The following is a 21,220-nucleotide window of genomic DNA, read 5'->3' on the forward strand; positions in this document are numbered from 1 at the left end:
TTAAAAGGTTTTGTCTGCCACCTTGATTCAAAATGGTGTCCAATTGTATCCAAAGGTAGACAAAATCCTGCTCTTTGGAACCACCACACAAAATTTGGTTATGATTTCTTAAGAGGTAACCAGACAAACGACGTTCCAAAACATTTTACAGATGAAAGGATTTTATATCCACAGGTGAATGTGCAGAAAATCTGCCACAATTAGGATTTTATATCAAGAAAGAAGCAGAGATTCTGCATGCCGAGTGTCCAATATGAAGAGACTATCCTATAGCTCAGCGGTAGAGCACATGCTTTGTATACATAAGGCAGGGGTACCCAAACTCTTTTCAAAGAGGGCCAGATTTGATGAAGTTGCTGAGCTTTTCTTAGGATTTTAGGATTAAATCGGCCGGCCCCCGGAACGGACTTTGGACATGCCTGACATAAGGTCTCAGGTTCAAGCCCTGGGGTCTCCAGTTAAAAGAATCAGGGAGCAGGTGATATGAGAAACCTCTGCCTGAGACCCTGGAGAGCAGCTGCCAGTCAGAGCAGACAATATTGGGCTATGTGGACTTGAGCTCTAACTCAGTACCAGGCAGTTTCCTACATTGCTATCAGGGAAGGCTGATCTATTAGGGTGAAAAGGGCATTGCAGCACTAACTTCAGTCTGCCCTCCTCAACCAGCCCACCACCTGCCTTCCTTCCTAATTACATCCAGTCTAGGTTGTGGCCCTGCCTGTCAGCTTTCTTAATCTCAGCATTGCCCTTGTGGAACTCAGCAGGGAGGAAGATGGGGCAAAACTAGAATTGGTTGGCTCTGCCTATCTATGTTGCCTGTCATTAGCTCTGGCTCCATCTACTGTTGGCTTCTCTGCCTTCTGCATTGCCTGTCCTGATGGACACAACCGGTCATCCACCACACAGGACAAAACCAGTTTAGTCAAGGTAACTGGTAAATGTTACCAAGGAGGCCCCTCTGGCAGCAAGGCGGCTTTTAATTCAGCCTTGGATTTCATTACCAAACTAGAAACGTCTAACAGGCGAGCACATCCATTTCTGAAAGCAAAAGCTCCGTGCCGTTTCTCAGAACCTTTCAGAATTCCATTTTGCTGACAGTTCATCAATAGTGCATGGGGCTGGATGCCTTTCCATTACTGTGTTATTACCACCATACTAAAAGAACAGGGAGAACGAAAGCCTCAAGGACCTCATAATTTACCCATCAGCAGAAGTTATTCCTGAGGTGTTCTGAGATTGTGCCAACGTTTTGCTCAAAAGCGAGCCACGAAGCCTTTGCTGGAAAAAGAACTGAAGTGCAAATCAAGTTGGTTGAAAGAAATAATCTACTACTGCCAGAGCTTACAAGCTAATAGAGGAAGAAATTGAAATCCAAATAGATGAATGGTAGGTTTCGTTTGCGCTCAAGCATCCACAGCATCCATATGGAGCAGGGAGGGGGGAGGCTGGTGGCGTAAGCCCCAATTTTATGATACAGTATAGTGGTCTGACCATCAGTTCCATCCTTCCAGTATCCAGCTTATCCCACATGCACCCTGAAGTGAAGGCTGAGTTGGAACACACATACACGCCCTGGTTACAAATGAACCCAAGTGACCCAATCTCTCCAAAATCTCAGAGAACAGCACCCATGGCCTTGTTGCTCCCTAAAGGGGCCTTGGAGATGTATCTTTTGTAATGATATAGGCCAAGCAGTCTGATAAGGGCCAGCTGCTTCCAGCCTTCTCTATCTCCCTTTTCCTGGGGTTCTGCAGGAGGTGATATTAGCAACAAGTCAAGGCAAATGAAGGCAGTATAGGGAAGGAGTGGTGGCAGAGTGCAAGAGAATGAAGATTCAATAGGTGCCTTCTGGGCCAACTTTTAAATGCCTGTGAAAACTTCTCTATTCCACCAAACCTATGCAGGAAATTAAGAGTACATCCCTCACAATGGTTTGCCGATCTTTGTGTTTAACTTTTTATGCTTATATTGTATGGGGTTTTTAAACTTTTGATATATTTTATGATATAGCAATATATAAATATTTTAATTAATAAATAAATGTATATAATATCAAGCTGGATGGACCAACAGGCTTCATACGTCCACTGAGAGCATCTTACCCAAGGGCACCAAGTTTAAGGTACTCCCCAGCTAATTTAGCCAGGGATGATGGGAGTTGTAGTCCAACAACATATGGGGGATCCAAAGTTGATGATCACTGTTTAAAAGCCCTGAAGAAACAGCCCTTCATTGTTCTTACCATGGGCATCCATGGGGCAGAAGGCAAGGAGGCGCTCAAGTTTCCCTTCCCCCACCGCATGAACCATAACCCCAGATTCCCAGCTTCCATTTTTAAAAGTTTCTATAATTTGTAGATATAAGAGGTAAAGTGTGCTGGCACTGTTCTTCTCATTTGTTTTGTGAGAAACTTCCTTGCTCCCACATTTCAGTTATGTACGTACGTATGTTTATTTGTTTATTTGCAGTATTGTACCCCCCACCCTGGAAAAAAAAACCTGCAGACACCCCTTCTCCTACCTGGACAGGAGGCACATTTCATTCTGTAGAAGAGCCCATAAAAAACAGCTTCTAAGAGTCCACTCAAAGAGTGATTTTGGGGAGCTTCGGGGTCTCCAAGGAAAAGCTTTTGCTGCACCTGGATCTATTAAACCCAAGGTGCAAAGTCCCTTTTAAACCACCTCCGAATCTAGAAAGCAATCCCACAAAGTGACATTCACATGTATCAGAGCAGAGTATCCCCCACTGTCCTACACACCCCAAATCTCTCTGCTTCAGTACTTCTCCCCACAAAGAAAATACATTTTAATCCATGATCTGAAACGTTCCTAACAAAACACGCTGGAGGGGAGAATCAAACCAAGAGAGGGCACGTTTATTTAATAACCCAAATCTTCTGGTAATTTAATAGTGGGGGTCAGGTGTTAAATAAGGGCTCTTATAAACATTATTTTGGTAGCGGGGGGAAGCAAAAGCCAACTGAATTCAGTATGACGAAAACAAAGCTGGCAAGAGGGGCCAGTGGAGCATATCGCACATGTTGGGGCTATCAAAATAAACTCTCCAGAGTCCAAAGATAGATGCAGTTTTAACTACCACTCAGTTTCTCTCCACTTTGTTAGCAAGTTGAGTGTATTAAGATGCAAATCGTGTATTTACAATGTATCAAGTTATATGGGGTGGATTTAATATTACAGTTCACAATAAACCAAAGTGATTAAACTTTGATTCAACTCCCAAGATCTCAGCATTCTGGCTCCCATGAATAATTCCAGGAATAACTGGCCTGTAAAATAATACTGGCATATTTATAAAGAAAAGTGTTAGCTCATCTGTTACTTCATGTCCTCTAGGAAACCAAAACAACAATATAGGCTGTGAATGTATATATGTATAAGATGAGTAGGCAGGTTTGACTCACTGGGACTATAATAAAGCTTGAGACACAGCTCTGAGTAGGTGGATTTTAGGTAGAAAGAAAAAGGGGCCCTCGTGGGGTGGTAAATAGATAGACCACGGATGTGCAGACCCCCCCCCTCCCCACCTTGCCCAGAGAAAGTTAGCAAAGCTATTTGGGGGCCCCTTGAAATTATTTGGGTATTTCACACCAATTCACTTTAATGTATATGGAGGCAAAACTGGAGGTGTAATTAAGATGAAATTATCCATCGCATGGGCAGAGTGAGATGCAGGATGCTTGAAGGTCTGGCTAGGACTGTTGAGAAACTTGGGTTAAAATCCCTGGTCAGTCACAAAGCTCTCTGGGCTGGTCACCCTCTCTCAGTTTAACCTACCTCGCAGGGCTGGTGTGAGAATAACATGAGATACTTCCTATGCACACTGCCCTAAGAATCTTTGAGGAAGGATAAGATACAAATGTAACAGGGACCCTCCAGACTGATGGGTTGTTGCTTTTTGCAGGGTGTATTCTGCAACATGTCATTAATGCAATAAAAGTGCATTAGTGATAAATTTATAATGGACCATCCACACATCATTCTGCTTTGTTAGCTGTTCTGTGAGACTGCCCCAATGTTACTTCAATACAGCTACCCAGAAAGGCAACTCTTGCACTACAGCACAACAAAAGCAGGACAAAAAATAAACCGAGACATTTGTGGTATAAGAAGTTACAGGATTTCGGGAGTCAATTAATGGGCATGCACTGATTGTAAAGAGAGCGGTATATCAACCCACAAACTTTTGGAGGTACAAGGAGTGCTGAAAGTTGGATCATATATAACTGGACTGGTGCCATCATGAACACAAATCATCACGAATGTACAATATAAAGGACATCTGGAGGGGGCCATAGATAGACCAGGTTTTGCTCCTCCAGCAGCTGCAGGAGTGGCTGTGGCAAGGCTACTTCTCCCAGTCTAGCCTGGTAGGCAAACCACATCCATTCCTAATGAAGCCAGGTCTTGCAATGGCTACACGTGCCTTAGTAACATACAAACCAAATTATTGCACTGTGCTCGACGTGGGGCAAATTTGGATGAGTATCTGGAAACTTTAGCTGAGACAGTTTGTGGCAATGAGAGTGTTGGTGGGTGCTCAACCATGGAGGCACTTGACATCCTTATTTACAACAGCTGTTCTGGCTTCCCAGAAATAGCATTAGAATAGCCCTGATGGATCAGGCCAAAGGCCCACCAAAGCCCACCATCCTGTTCTCCAGTGGCCAACCAGGTACCCCAATGGGAATCCTGAAAGCGGGACCTGAGCGCAACAGCACTCTCCCCACTTGTGATTCACAGCAACTGGTAATCAGAGGCATATTGACAATGAAGGTAGAACACAGCCATTGTGACTGGCAGCCATCCAAACCATGGTAGAGGCATGGCTGGTTGGGACACAGGAGAAGGCTGTCTCTGAGGTTGCTACAGAACTCCCCACCAAATTTCAGGCAGTGAAACTCGTGAGTTTCTAATGTATTCGGTATTTATTTATTTATTTATTTTGTATGCCACCCTTAGTGACACAAGCACAGAAGGAGGGGGTCTTACACATTTTCTTAAATAAATTTGATTTGCAAATGGTACAGTGCATGGGAGGGAGGAATGGAAAAGCCAAGCATCCTACCCTGAGCACCTTACACAAAGCAGTAAATAAAGAAATAAATGGATAATGATGAGTGCCTGAAAGATCTGCACTGATCCATACTGGATCCTATATCGCCACATCATCTCAGCATGACGATACTGATACTGGTGTTCAGAAAGAGCTTGTGTTTTGTACTTGATGTTGTTTCCCTATGTGTGAAGAGAATATCTCCTGTTTTTATTTCTCTTCTGATACAAGTGTTGGGATTAGTGCCCCTAATCCACAGATCTTTGTATGCAGCCATAGCAGACTGTAGACACTCAGCTGAACAGCAGAACAGGGAGGACTGTAGGAAACTTCCTTATACCAAGTCAAACTCTTAATCTAGTATTGGCTACTCTGACTGGCAGCAGCAATCTGGTATCTCAGGCAGGGGTCTTTCCCACCATCTGCTACCTGAGGTTTTCAAAACGGGACATGCTAGGTAGACCTGGGGCCTTCTGCAGGCAAAGCAGGTGCTCTAACACTGACTCACCTGAGCCAGACTGCTAGTCCACCCAGTGCAGAGGCCTTTTCCCATCACCTACTAATCTGGAGAGAGCAGGGATTAAACAGGTGACTTTTATCCTTGCAGAACATGTGCTCTTTCCCAGGTGCTCACTTGCAGAACTGAGGTTTACCTGGGCAGCAAGGTCTAGAAAGTGGAATAAGTTTTGAAGGTCAGGGGCTGAATGAATTCAAAATATTTGAGGAAAAAATGATTTAAATGTTCATTCTATCCCCCTCTTTTCTTTCATGGAACAGGTGACAAAATAGAAGTGGGGAAGCTGTTTTTATCCTTAAAGCTTGCAAAGATGTATGGATGACATGCAGAGGAGCAGGGGAATCAAAGGGCTGTCTCCTAGTCCTACTCAACAGCAGACCCAGTGACAGTGATGGGTCCACTTAGGACCATTCATTTTAATGGGCCTATTCTGAGTAGGAAAACTGCTCTATTCGCTAATGACCTTCTTGCTTCCTTGTGTGCACGTAACAGGGCTTTAAGCAGAATCTCCACCTTGGCCTCAGAGACAAAGCAATACATACCTCCACTCTAAAAGGCAAACTGCTGCTTTCACTACATGCCTCCTCCTGCTCCTCCTGCTCCTCCTCCCTGCAACACTGGCATACTTCCCAAGCAAAAGCAACATGAGAATGCCGATATGGTGTTACCGCTGAACACTTCCTGCCTAATTCATTTTTAACAGCATGTTTTGACTGATCAGAGAAGGAAAAACCCACCCAAAGAAGCTGTATAACAAGGAAAGGCTATTCTGTCTAATGCACGGGGGGGGGTGTATTTTTAAAAATAAATCTATTCAATTTATTATGAGGAATGTCAATGACAAATCTCCTACAGCCTGCAAAATGCTTTTAAAGCTGTCCATTAGCATGACAAAAGCCGTCTCAAGTTGTTTCACTGAGGGGGTAGAAGAAACCTTTTGTTTCTCCCTTAACTGCAAAAGCCAAACACTCAAGCTAAATCTATGATCTCTACTTACCATAGTGGTTGCTAAGGGCATCTCCTGCACCACCCAGGGGTTTTGATCCAGATTCTGGTTCTAAGGCACTTGGGGGTATTAGCAGTTCAAGCAGGGCAAGTTGATTTTCACCAGCAGCAGGCAGGGCAGCTTGTGGCTTCTGGCTTCCAGACGTGACAGTCATCAAAGGATACTGAATATACTCAAATCCGCTGCCAAAGGAAAGAGGATTGGCATTATTTTGCACTGATAAGCTTCATAAACCTTAAAAGTAAGCGTTCCAGAATTGATGTGGGATACACTATGAGGGCTGAACATGTGAAGTTCATACAGAATCAGATCACTGGCCCATGCTGGCCAACCATTCTTACAGGCAGTGGCTCTCCACAAAGTCTCGGGCAAAAGTCTTTCTCAGCACACTGTCATTTTGAGATCCTTTTCATATGGGAGATGCCAGGAACTGAACTCAAGACCTTCTGCATGCTAAGTAGAAGGGCTTTATGACTCATCTGTGGCTCTTTGGGGTTAAAATATATGAAAGTTACAGGCCCAACACTCCCTCTTTCTTTCTCTCTGCAGTTTGTCAGATTTGGAAAAGATGGCATTTGGCCCTTGCTCTGTACATCAAGGTTGTTGGGATGACCTGCTTCTTGTTTGTTAGGTCTTGGTGACCTGCAGTATAAGCCAACAACTGCAACAGCCTTGTTAACCCCCCCCCCCAGCAATTGCACAAATTCTTCCTTTCATTTTGATGGCGGATTCTACTTAAATCGGCTGGAGTACAGCCTTTTTAGCCAGTGTTTTTAAAGTGCATTCCAAGCTGATGGCCTGCTGTTATTCTTACAGGGTGGGAAAGAGTGGAAAATACCTTTCTCCAATCTAAACTATGTGCCAGGCTTTCACAGGTTAGCAACCCAACTCTGTTTGAGTGCCCCAATATTAAAGAGTGCTACAACTCACAGAATCTGTATAGTGGCAGAAAAGTGTTATACACACTCAACAGAGGGAAAGAACATACTAATCTAAGGTGATCCTAATTTATAAAGGATATTCAGGAGTTGTCTGGTGGGCAAGTACACATTAGAATCAGTGAATCATAAAGTTGTAGGGTACATTGAAGGCCCTCTAGTCCAACTTCCCTGCTTTATGCAGGCCAGTTGTTCCTAAACCTTTTCCCTCATGGACCACATGAAAACTGATGAGCATGTTGGTGGGCCACTCAATAATTTTTCTGCCTGTTGTAGTGCAGGGGTTGGTAACCTAAGGCCCATGGGCACAAGCGGCCCATGGGCGTCATTTAACTGGCCCATGGACCTCTGCTGCCCGCTTGGTCGGCTCCCGTGACTGGCGCAGAGTAGAGCAGGGACCACCTTCCACGATGCTAGCCAGCTTCCCATTGGCTGCAGGAAGCTCCTGCAGCCAATGGGAAGCTGCGCACACCTCCTCCACACCAGAAGGAGCGTTTGTGCATGAATGCGCGCGCACCCCGGCCCAAGTCACAAAAACTTTGCCGACCCCTGCTGTAATGCACTGTGCTATATGCTGTATGAACTTTAACTGTATTTTTATTTATAATGTATTTTATACCTTATACTGTATTTTATGGTATTACAATGCATACTGTACTGCATTACAGGTAAAGGTAAAGGTAAAGTATCCCTGGACAGTTAAGTCCAGTTGAATTCAACTATGGGGTACAGTGCTCATCTCTGCTTTCAGGCAAAGAGCTGGTGTTTGTCCACAGACAGCTTTTCCAGGTCATATGGCCAGCATGACTAAACCACTTCTGGCGCATGAAACACTGTGACGGAGGCCAGAGCACAGAGAAATGCCATTTAGCTTCCCGCTGCAGTGGTACCTATTTATCTACTCGTGGAAGTATGCTTTCGAAGTGCTAGGTTGGCAGGAGCTGGAACAAAGCAACGGGAGCTCACCCTGTCATGCAGATTCGAACGGCCGACCTTACGACAGGCAAGCCCAAGAGGCTTGGTCGTTTAGACCATAGTGCCACCCGCATCGATGCACTGCATTACAATTTATGTGGATTTCAAACTGTAGTACAATAATACCACCTGAAGGTTTTGGACCACTGGTGGTCCAGGAACCATAGGTTGGGAACCCCTGATGTAGGCAATCTAGAGTTAGAGCATCCCCGATGGCAGTCCAGTCTCTGCTTAGAGGCCTCTGGCAATGGAGGGTCCAGCTTTGCCCAGCCTACCATGACATGGCTGAGATGCCAAGTGGCCCACCAAAGGAAATCAAAACACCAAAAGAGCACCAGATGCCAAGGAGTCCTGACATGCCCTGTGTTCCCAGTCTTGTTTCCCACTCTTAATTCCTGGCTGATTTGCCCTCTTCAGTTCCAACTCCTGGTGCCTGGCTCCAAACAGCTGCTCACAGCCCAGGCCTCAGAGGCCTCCTCAGCAACTCTCTAAGGATGGGGGAGACATTCATTTTTACGCTATCCTTCCTAATTCACACTTCCCAAAACAACATGGGAACTAAAACATAGTCATCTTTCAAAATTCACACTTCTCCTAATTCTGAATTCTCCAACCCCCCAAAAAGAAAAATGCACCCTAGAATGTGTATATATGAGGGTGATGCATATAAATGTGCATACATTAATGAAATTAACATAAAGAATGCATGTTTTTTGGGGGGGGGGTTAGGATAAATGCACACTGAACCGCTGACAAATTTTAATGAGTTTAAACAAAACAAAACAAAACAAAACAAAACAAAACAAAACACCACAAACCGACGCAGAAATGTGGCATACCAAACTTAAGTTTGGAAAAATGAGAAACTGTGAGAATCGAAACTGACAAATTCATCCATTCCTATCAGTGTTCCACACGCCTTATCCCATGAATTTTAACCAGATCCAGCTAGCTGTTGAGGATTTCTTGGGACCTGGAATGTGCTCAAGAGAAGCCAAAGCACGTCGAGGAAGGACTTTGAGCTGTTCAGCGTGTTGCTTCTCCATAACACGAGTCTAGGGTCACAAGAATGAACGGAATGAATTCTTCCCCATGTTACTTACAAAGAGCTTTTGATTGGCTGCCTCCCAGTTTGCTCAAGGAACTCATATGAATTGGGTTTTAAACTTTCAGAAAACTGGCCAGCTTGGATACCAGCACTGATCTCCAGCAATCGACCACTCTCACCTATCAAGCAAAAAAGAGCAGAGGGCAAACAAAACCATTATTTAGTGAGACAGGGGACACCTGAGGTGATATCCAGATTTCATCGAAGAGGCTAGATACGGTCCATGTCAATTTTGCATGTGCTTCATTTGCTGGTTCTGTCCTCTTTCCACATTTACCTAGGAATCATTATTTTTAATCTGCATGAACATTTGTATTTAAATATACATTGTCATGAGTTTGGATGGTCAGTGGGGATTATATCCTGGGTTCCTTCCCTTTTTTTTTAACACAATTTTATTAGCATTTTCATAATAAAACACAAACCCAACCCCACACCTACAAATACAAAAACAAATACAAATACACATAAAGTCAGGATTCTTCTTCTTATTTATATACCTTACAAAAAAAAAAATTTCTAGTTCTGAATCTTGACGTTTGACTTCCCCCGCCTTTTCACCTTCGGTTTTAATTCAATATACTATTTCCTTAACAACTTTTCTCTATAAAAAGATTTAACTTTACTTAAAAAAAAAGAAAACATACTTATCTCAGTCTTTGCATTATAACCTAAATCATAACCAAATATTCTTGTAGCTAAACTTATTTCTTCTGTCCTTTATCATGCTGCTTTTAACTTAAAATTCAATATCACCTTACTTATTTAAAATAGACTTGTAATTAACAGACTTCACACTCCGATTTCGGATACCATGGCAGACCATTTAGATTATACATTTAATACTTCAACCCACTCCCCCTCTATCCATTGTCTTTTTCTGTCTTTCTCCAAAGCCAAATCTCCAATTGTCTTCCTCTGAGTGTCCACAGATCCAGGCAGCATCCACCACAAACCCAGCATCGAGCCTCAGGGCGTTCCTCATCTGCGTTCTGGGCTCCTCCGTTCCTTTTTCTCCTTCTTCTTGTAAAAATCTTAATTCCATGTCCCTTGCCCCCGAGCTGCCACCTCGGAGTCTGGATATTGTAAATTTTCCCATTTCAGGTTCCTTTTCCCGGATTTGCCCAGCCATTTCAGACCATTCTCCAAGCGCCCCTTCCAGCTCTTTGCCAAGGCTTGATTCCATTGTGTAGAACTTTTGAAAAGCCTCCTCTGTGGAAAGTGAATCCTTTTTATGAATAATTCCACTCAAGACTTGTAGTTTCCGATTAAGCAATTCCATCTGCAAGACAGTGAGCATTTCCTCATCCTTTAAATAAGAGTTCGATACCAGCGCGAGCGCAAAGTCCAGCATTTTGAGAGAGAGGGTGAGTATCAGATTTCAGTTCCTGTCTCTTCCTTCCTTTGTTTCAATTTTTTCCCACGACAAACCAAGTCGCCGCCATTTCTCCGAAGCCGGAGTATAAAGACCAAAACTTCAAACGGAGATATTTTTTCCCCAGTTAACCCCCAAAGGGAGATCTCAACAGACTCAGTTTTCAAATTCCAAATACTTTCAATTGATTGTTGTAGCAGCAGTCACTTAAAGAGTTAATTTCTTTCACCACCCGAAGGGAGGGAGGCGGGCTGCCTTTCTTCTTTCCCCCAGATCGTTCCAGGAAAACAAAGAGTCAATCAATTACTTACAGCCTCTGGGTTCTTAACAGCTCCTTAATGACAGGTAGAACTTAGACGCTCATCACAGGCTTTGTCACCGCATTTACATCCCGGTTGGGGCATGTCCCCTATAGCCCGGCTCCGTCGTCCCTTCACCCCCACTCCCCCTTTACAGGGGGAGCGGGGGAAGGGTTCGGAGCCACAACGGGCACAGCCGGGGAGCCCAGGGTGCGGAACGCTCTTCCCGCACCCCAACCGGAGCCCCGCTATGCGGCTGCAGGGCTCCTAACCCCCGGGATGAACTGGGTGCTTCGCAGCCGAAGCATCCCACGACCACCCATAATGGCGTCCGCCGCCGGAAGTCCCTGGGTTCCTTCCAATTATAGGGGTCCTGTAGCTGTGAGGGCAGAATGTGTAAGAGGAATCCTGCCAAACCAGTTCCTTTGCCAAGAGAATGACTTTGGCTGGCTAGTACCATGATTTAACATATCAAAAGAAGTTGCTCTGTGCCATAGGAACAAATGGGTGGGCCTTTCTCCCACCCACCTCATGTGAGGTATGTAGGAGAACAATAGCCAAATTATTGTGTGTGTAAGCTGGAAGCTGGCTGCTGAAAGCTGGAGAGAGAGACATGCTGACTCCGTACTGGACTTTGGGGGCTCCCCTGGAAACCAAATGGGGCAACCCAACCTGTTGTGAGTCCCTCCATCCTATGCTCAGGTTGCATATATCTGTATATACTGTACATATGTGGCAAGCCACAAGAAAGACACAAGCACAACCCTACTCTCCCCACACATCCTCCTCACAAACATATTGCTTCTGACAATCTCTTGGCTATCCATTACTAGCCTTATCCTCTGTCACAGTAGGGCATGGGTCCCAGGGGCTTGTGCCAAAGGCTTCACAGAAAAGGTGGGTTTTAGGAAGGAATTTGAAGGAAATAAGTGGCACCATGCAGGTATTCTGGGAGGCTGTTCCAAGCATACAGGATAGAAAGAGAGAAAGGGTTGAGTCTTTTGAGGGATCAGCAGACCTTTGAAGGGTGGTGGAGCTTGAGGAGCAAAGATCACTGGCACAGATGTATCAAGATCTAAGAGTGGAGTGACAAAAGATGGGGGAAAGGCAAGGAGGAGGAGCTCTTCCCAAGGCCCTGACCTTTCTCTGGCTCTAAAATTATCTTAAAGAGGGTCCCAGGGGAATGGCTTTAGCACAGTGGTAGAGCAACTTCTTTGTATGCTGAAGGTGCCAGTTTCAATTCCTAGCCTCTCTAGGTAAGGCTGGGAATTATCCCTGCCTGAAAACCTGAAGAGTCAGTGTAGATGATACTTAGCTGGCCGGACCAATGGTCAGATGCAGTATAAGGCAGCTTCCTATTAGCACTGAATATCAATCTGGGACAGCAAGGAGAGATGTCCGTAGCTGCTGGTGTTTACCAGGATGGTGGTGCTGAACTGATCCCATTTCAACAGTGGTACGTCAACTGAATCCAGGGGCATCTTGCCCATAGAGGCAAGTGGGACGGGGTGCCAGGGCTCCAAGTTCGCACCAAGTTCTGGAGGGTGCCTGGGAAGAGGTGGAGGCTGGATGCAGCACCTCCCAGCATCAGCTCACTGCCCTCATGCCACGCTGAAGTAGCGCCGCGCCCAAAGCCTCTGCCTGCCGTGGCCACCGCAGCACGGGCGCCAGGGAAGAGGCGGAGACTGGGTGCGGCACCCTCGCCCGCCGCGCTGAAGCAGTGCCACGCCCAGAACCTCCGCCTCTTCCCCGCTGGAGGAGTCGGTCTCCATCTGCTGCCCACCTCCTCCAGCCCCGCAAAGCTGCTGGCAGCGCTGTAAAAAGGCCAGCAACTCTGGGAAAATGGGGGGGTGGGAGGAAGGATCTTTGAACCACGGTGCCGGATATGCTTAAGACAGCCCTGACTGAATCAGTAAGCATGCTTCGAAGGAAGGCCCGCCTTCACAGTAATAGTAAGCACAAAGGTTTAAGATCAACATCCTTGGGGAGGGAGCCTAACTCAGTGGCTGAGCACCTCCAGTTGGAAAGACTAAACAACAGGTGGTGGAAATGTTCCCCTTTCAGACTAAGACCCAGGAAAGCCACTTTCAGTCAGAATACTGGACAAGATTGACAAAATAGTTTTTTAACCTGGTTTTATGGCAGCTTCCTATGTTCCTGTGATGTCCCTGTTATTCCCTACAGGTGGCACTGTATTCAGCACACTACTCTCTACGGCAGCTTCCTCTGTTCCCTAGGGAGGTTATTTTGCAGATGGAGCCTGAGAAGGTCTTCTACCCAGTCACCTTTCACCTAACTTCAGATGGCATGAGGAATACAGAGAGTCTGAATGTGACCCCAAAGTTTGGGCAGGTGCACATGGCAGAGGATGGTAGCAAGGTCCAGTATGGTTTCAAACTGGGTGGGGGACCATGTGTTGAGATTCCTGCATTTTGGGGGGGTGGGTGGCTTAGATAACCCTCTGGATCCCTTCCAACACTCCAATTCTATTTGTAGATGTCCCGCTGCTGAAGCCTTCACCAGCCTCATGCCCTCCAGATGACTTTGGACTAGCACTTCCATCAACCCCATTCAGCACTGCCGGGAATCAGGCTGGCGAAGGCTGCACTATTGTAACAATTATCCTGTTACTTCAGATTGCCCATTAAGAAGAAAGAAGTAGGTGTTTTAATTCAAACTGTGATGCCAGGCACAAAGGTGGGCATACATTCCAGACAATGCATTGTAACTTAGCCTCCTTCCAGCTCTGAAAACACACACACACACACACACACGTCAACAGAATTGTCATCATTTCTGGAAAAGTACTTAGTCATATTCATTTCATTACAATGTTCTGCAGGTGGCCTTTACTTCTTCAGAGTAATCCAAATTGGAAGGATACAAAGCACAAATGATTTTTCTGTTGTTAACAGAAAGCCTCCCTCCTTCTCTCTCCCCCCACCCTTTTCTTTTTGGTCAGAGGTTCGTACTGAAAAGTTTTGCCTTTGTAATAGTCTGAAGCAATAAATGAGAACATACAAAGAGCTAAGATGCCAATAAAAACGAAAGAGATGTGAATCAGAACTAAACATGGTTTTCTGGGACTAAGAGGCAAATGATAACATGAAGCTTGGCTGGAGAGGCCAAAGAACAAAAGCAACTGGAAGAAAAAAAGGGGGGAAGGAGGGGGAAGAGCAGTTTTTAATAAAGGGAGATGTATTTTTGCTGACGGACAGTAGACATCATCATCACCATAAGCCTCTAAGGTAAGTGAGAAATAGGAACCAGTATTCATAAAAAGGGACTTAGCCTGCACACATAACATACATTTAAAGTACATTGCTTCCACCAAAGAATCCTGGGAACTGTGGTTTACCCCTGGCAGGGCTACAGTTTCCAGCAAACTTAACAATCTACAGTTCCTTGTATTCTTTTTGAGAAGTCATAAGCTTTACCGTAAATGTACGATGTGTACACAACTTCATAAGGGTTATCTTGGCCCTGAACCACCTAACCCTTAACAAGTGTGTCTGTGTATGGACATTACAACCCATACTGAATTCATCCACTGAGCAGGAGGGTTAGATCATCTCCACCATCTGCTGTGGTCATAAATCCCAGCAAAGTAACCCCAGGAACTGTAGTTCCCTGAGAGGTATTGGGGCTCATGAGGACCAGCACAAAACTACAATTTTCAGGATTGAAAGTCATGGCAATTAAACCAGTTGATATTTGTCCACATTTATAGTGTAGATATGCCCCAAGACTAATTTTGACAAAATCTACACTTCCAAACTTTTTCAGCTTACACATCTGTATTTTTAGATATCTACCCACTCAACCTGCTTTCTGGTATGTTTGTGTGTGTGCGATTACAGTTGATGCAAAAGAAACAATATGCAAACTGCCTTTCGATCCAAGGCCCTTTAAAAGCCTGCTAACAAAATTTAACACAATTATTATGCCCTAGTATGTATTTCCGTACATGTATTATACTTTATAAACCGCTTAGAAGCCTATTTTGGCATTAAGCTGTACATAAATGATTAAATATCCCCATTCTTTTTTTTTAAGTAAAGAATGCTGGGTCCTTGATTTTTGGATTTCTGTTCAAGATTGTGAGACGTCTTTTACACAGCACAACATTGGGTTGTATCCCATGCTAGGTGTACTCAGAGCAGACCCACTGAAGTTAATGACTAAGTTAGGTCCATTAATTTCAACAGGTATACTCTGAGTAGCCTAAAACTTAGTTAAATAAAAAAGTTCTTACTTTCACAAAGCTCTCCTTTTTCGTTTTCCAGCTGGACTTGAAATGTATGGGAAGACCCTTGAACAATCTCAGTAACCTCTGGTCCCATAATCACAATCTTCTTTGCTTGTCCTGCAAATGTTCAACATATCTTGGTTAGCCAGTTTGCTGAAAAACCAAACTGGGAGTGGTGTTCAACTTACGTTTTATTCAAAGTAGACTTACTGAAATTAATGGACCTAACTTAGTCATATTTCAGTTACAGGTGGGTAGCCGTGTTGGTCTGCCATAGTCAAAACAAAATCGAAAATTCTTTCTAGTAGCACCTTAGAGACCAACTGAGTTTGTTCCTGGTATGAGCTTTCGTGTGCATGCACACTTCTTCAGATACACTGAAACAGAAGTCACCAGATCCTTAAATATAGTGGGGGAGTGGGGAGGGGTATTACTCAGAAGGGTGGTGGGAATGGGTGATAGGCTGATAAGTGTGGAAAACCTGTTGACGACTCTAAACGGCTGCAATTAGTCTTGCAGGGAAGGGGTGAGATGGCTAAAGTTTTCCAGCTGGACTTGAAATGGACTTTAGCCATCTCACCCCTTCCCTGCAAGACTAATTGCAGCCGTTTAGAGTCGTCAACAGGTTTTCCACACTTATCAGCCTATCACCCATTCCCACCACCCTTCTGAGTAATACCCCTCCCCACTCCCCCACTATATTTAAGGATCTGGTGACTTCTGTTTCAGTGTATCTGAAGAAGTGTGCATGCACACGAAAGCTCATACCAGGAACAAACTCAGTTGGTCTCTAAGGTGCTACTAGAAAGAATTTTCGATTTTGTTTAGTCATATTTATTACCTTCAATGAGTCTACTCTGAGTAAAATTTAGTTAATTACTACCCTGGAACACACATACAGGTATGCATAGGAAGCTGAAATCAGATCAGTGTGTTGCATCCAATTCTAGTCCTGCTCAGAGTAGATCCCTCAAAGTTAGCAGTTGTGACTAACTTAGGTTCATTCATTTCACTGGGCCAATGAGTATAACATAATTTGATACAATCCCTAGACTCTTGGTACACTGAGGTCAGTATTGGCTCTTCTGATCAGTGGCAGCTCTAGAAGGTCTCAGACAGAGGTCTTTACCACCCTACCTGGAAATGCCAGGGGTTGAACTGGGAACCTTGTGCATACAAAGCATGAGATCCACCAGCAAGCTACCACATCTCCCTGAGTGGTGGGGATGATTTCAGGATCACTTAGGATTCAGACCTAGGTTCAGTGACCCCTTCAAACCTGAGTTCATTCAACAGACCAGCACAATCTGGAGAGATGGTTACCTGAACCCCCTGCTTAGCCTCCCCATCAGCTGTGCCAGAATCCAGGTTGTGTTCTCTGGCTCAAGGCCTCCAAGGTGATGGGAATGTGCTGCTCTGCAAAGGGAGAATGCCAGGCAATTCATATCATGCCAGACCATTCTGGAGACGTCACACTATAAGAGCTGACACTGGCTTTCTGCACATGAAGAAGACCTGATCCTAAGAAGCCATGGCAGCTCCAATCTGAAACCCTGTAGTTCCCAATCCAAGCTCCAGAATCCCTGACATTCATATAATATTGGAACCAATACTTTCATCCACCTCTCTCTTGAATTTAAATATGTGCACACATTATTCACACCCACTTGGAAGCCAGCACTTTTTCCACACGTGCTGGTGGGGCAGAAGACAGGGAGACCAACAGTAGGTGGAGCCAGAGCCAATGACAGAGGCAGTGTCGCCTCTTGGATTGGTTGTAAGGAAGAAGGCAGGCAGGTGGGAGCCAACTGAAGGTAGGCTGGGGTTGGTGAGACAATGCCCCATTTGGAATAATGGACAAGTCACCACTGGGCCCAACACCAATATAGCTACAATTGTTGTCAAAGTTACAAAAGCTTTTCCCACGCTCAGCACACAAATTATGCAGCAGGGAAAAGAGGAAGATTTCTTCAGAAACATAATTAAAAAATAAATAAATAAACCCCCCTGTGCAGCATTTTCATGTTGTGGCTTCTCATTCCGTTCCATTAATGGATTTCTACCCCTTTGCTAGATCCCTCCATGCAAAGGGCTCACTAGTGCTTTTGCTTTTTATGAGTGACACGTCCCAGGGATAAAAACGATGCCAGCACTGCGGCCCAACTGTATGCATCAATAGGCTGAAAGGAAGGGCATTATGCGGAAGTCTCATTATGAACCTGGTTGCATAATCAAAGTACATACCAACAGGGTAGCCATTGAGCCACAGTCCATCATAGATGACACCTGAACAATGGATTATAGAGCCCTGTCCGTTGAATGTGTCATTTCTCCACTGTCCCTTCAAATAGAAGGAGAAAAAGAAAAGAGAGAGAGAAAGAAGATATGCATTGGTTTCAATTTTAGACCGCAACATGGGTGACTACAGAAAGAAGGGATTAAGCCAGGCGCAATAGCAGAGCGGGTGGCCCTTGGGGGCGTCTTTAGAAACACTATTCCAAAATTGATGTGAATGTGTGGAGGGGGAGAGGCAAGGCAGCGAGGACTGGGGGAGGGCAAAGGGGAGTCAGAACAGCAGCCCAGGATTACGTCATCATACCAGTGACCTGAAAACGGGCATTTTCTGCTATTGCCCCTATACAGTGGTACCTCTGGTTAAGTACTTAATTCGTTCTGGAGGTCAGTTCTTAATCTGAAAATGTTCTTAACCTGAAGTACCACTTTAGCTAATGGGACCTCCCGTTGCCGCTGCGCTGCCAGAGCACAATTTCTGTTCTTATCCTGAAGCAAAGTTCTTAACCTAAAGTGTTATTTCAGGGTTAGCGAAGTTCTTAACCTGAAGTGTATGTAACCTGAAGCATATGTAACCCGAGGTACCACTGTACTATGGAATGCCCTTCCTTCTGCCACATGTGAAGCAGCAACCACCAGTAGAATCACATGTATCCTTTTACCTAGTCTCTCCATGTCCCGTAAGACTGAACCCTGTTTTATGTGTTTGAATTTCTGTTTTGTTTTCATGTGCTGTGCACTGTTTAGAAATTTTTAAATACAGTCATACCTCGGGTTGCGCTTGCTGCGGGTTGCACATTTTCAGGATATGAACGCACCGAACCCGGAAGTACCGGAACGGGTTACTTCCGGGTTTCGGTGCTTGCGCATGTGCTGAAGCGCTAAATCACGCTTTGTGCATGCGCCAAATTGCGTCACGTGCGTGCGCAGACGCAACGGTGCGGGTTGCGAACCCTGCGGGTTGTGAATGCACCTCCTGCACGGATCGTGTTCACAACCCGAGCGTCCACTGTAATTAGTTTATAAATGATTTTAAATAAACAAAAATGGTCTGTAAATAGAATAGAGTTTGGGGAGAGTTGAGAGTTATGGACACCTCCAATAGCATAAACCTCCCCCTCCCCCAATATCCTTTTTAAAAATGCATTCATGACGATTTGTGCTTATGCTGGGATTGGGATGGTTATTTGTGATTCCCACATTCAATACCACCTGCACCTGCAAAAGTTTTGGGGTGGGCATATTGCTTTCATTCCAATCAGTGCATGTTCTGGAACTTCCTACTGAAATCCTGTAAATGCCATGGTTCCTTTGGCTGGCAGCCTCTGAAGGAAGATGAGGTAGAACAGGAGGGAGAAGCAAGACACCACTGATTTGGGCTGCAATTTTGAGTACTTGAGCCTCTGCTCTTTCCTCCTCTCTCCCCTTCTTTTTTCCTCCTGCAACATGTCTTTTTAGATTGTGAGCCTGAGAACAGGGGCCATCTGGGTACTGATGTTTGTAAGTCACCCTGAGAGCCTTTTCAGCTAAAGGGCAAGATATAAATGCTATAAATAAAAAAGGGGAAACCAGAAAAAACGACTACAAAAAAGCATGGCTTTTATGGTGATGGTGTCATCAGAGTAGGCTACTTCTGCCTACAGATGCCCAAAAAACACAACTTATTGTGCGGCTTATAGATAGTTGGCAAAAACTTTTTTTCTGAATTCCAGAATGTGTAACAGCTGAATGGTATTATGGTCAATTAGAGTGTCCACCACACTGCCTTTTGATCCATTTATTTATTGATATTTTATTTTATTTATTGATATTATTTTATCAGTAAAAGCGGGAAGGTTAAGACACTCGGAAGCAGCCTTGGAAGGCTTCTTTGGTGCCAGACCATACAAATGCAGCCCCTGTTAACAATTAGTTGCTAACCAAGATCTTACAACTGGTGGGCCAGTGGCAAGAGAGTCAACAATGGCAAACTGTGCAAAGTCCTTGCAAGAGGGGGACAGGTGTGCCAATGTGAGAATGTCAGGCGACATAATGCTGGCATACAAAAAGGAAAAAAACAACAACAACCAGGGCCAAACTGAAATGGGAGGTTGGCTTACAAAGGTAGTAACAAGGGAGGTAACAAGGCATCTACCAATCTGTGACAGCCATCAGGGCAAGGCAAGACTCCCAGAACAAGCACTGACAAAAGACAAAATTGTGGATGTATAATTTTTGCAAAAATACTAGAAGGAAGTGAGGGGATACAAGGTGGTGTGGATTTTTGTCTGGTGGGCGCAAGTGCCGCAGGATACTGAGGGCTAGCGAGCCTTCCCTTCTCCATTCCCAAAGCTTTGAAGCCAGCTCTCCTTCAGTCAACTGCCTTGGCTGCAAATGAAAATCCGTACATTTATGTGTGTGTTTTGTGTGGCAGTCGGTTGAGTTCCCGGTGCTGCCAGCTGACAAGCGGTGGCTTGTGCGGAACAAAGTGCTACTATAGCTCTAAATTTATCTGAGCCAACCTCAAATCCCAGATGGATCCAGAGACTCAAATTCTGCCACTCTCTCTTTTTTACACCCTTAGCAACTAGTATCCAAAATAGAGGGGGAGGGAGGGAGGGAGAGAGGGAGAGAGGGAGAGAGAGAGAGAGAGAGAGAGAGAGAATGACTGCATGGGCAGCCCAAAAACAGGCATTGGAAAACATGTTGCTGCAGCAACTGGGTTTATTCTGTTCTTTCCATCACTCTTCTAAAGCGTTCCACGGAAATACTTCTACTGAGAATATCATTGTTAAGAGGCAAGCATTCTGCGGTGTGTGTGCTTTAAAAAGAGCCACGACTTCTCTGCGGGTATCGGAAGCTCGGGAGGAGATGCCAGCTTATTTCGGCAACCAGGGATGCTTATTAATTTGCCTCTGGGCTTAAGGAAGTGTCCTGATTGGTAACAGCCCTGCCCTGGGACACCACTGCGGATTTGGGGGCTGGGGTGGGGGCAGAAAAGGCTGAAAAGAACAGTGCTGGAATAGATGGGCAAAAAAGTATGACTTGGAGTCACTCAGCCCCCATTTGTGGATATACACAAAATCAAAAACTGCAGGAGAGTAGTGTGTTTTAAGCATATTGCTGAGGTTTCTTTTCTTTTCCATGCCCCATGAGGAGTATAAAAGGTCACATGACAAAGAAGCACCCATTTGAAACAAGGCAAAACACAAAGGCGCTTATGGCTCTGGCACACACAGGCGGCCATTCAACATGCAAGGGAGCAAAGCTCCGTGAAAAGGCAGGTTTGTTGCATGCAGAAGGTGTCCCGTGCTTGGTTAAAAGGGTCTGGTACCTGGTGATGGGAAAGACCTTCCTCTACCTGAGGCCCTGGAGAGCTGCTGCCAGTTAGAGACAAACCAAAATGGGC

The 21,220-nt window shown here is 45.0% G+C and overlaps 1 protein-coding gene across 1 annotated transcript in view; it reads right to left on the reverse strand.

Annotated features, from left to right (window-relative positions):
- MORN1 (MORN repeat containing 1) overlaps positions 1-21,220 on the reverse strand; it is a 66,698-nt gene that overhangs the window by 19,172 nt on the left and 26,306 nt on the right. The window contains exons 7-10 of the mRNA XM_033156958.1: positions 17,785-17,881; positions 15,547-15,657; positions 9,613-9,736; positions 6,588-6,778 (exon numbers count right to left, since the gene is read on the reverse strand). Coding sequence (XP_033012849.1) covers positions 6,588-6,778; positions 9,613-9,736; positions 15,547-15,657; positions 17,785-17,881 — 523 coding nt within the window. The remainder of the gene's footprint in view (positions 1-6,587; positions 6,779-9,612; positions 9,737-15,546; positions 15,658-17,784; positions 17,882-21,220) is intronic.

Source organism: Lacerta agilis, chromosome 8, assembly GCF_009819535.1.
Source record: "Lacerta agilis isolate rLacAgi1 chromosome 8, rLacAgi1.pri, whole genome shotgun sequence".
Taxonomy (NCBI): Eukaryota; Metazoa; Chordata; class Lepidosauria; order Squamata; family Lacertidae; genus Lacerta; species Lacerta agilis.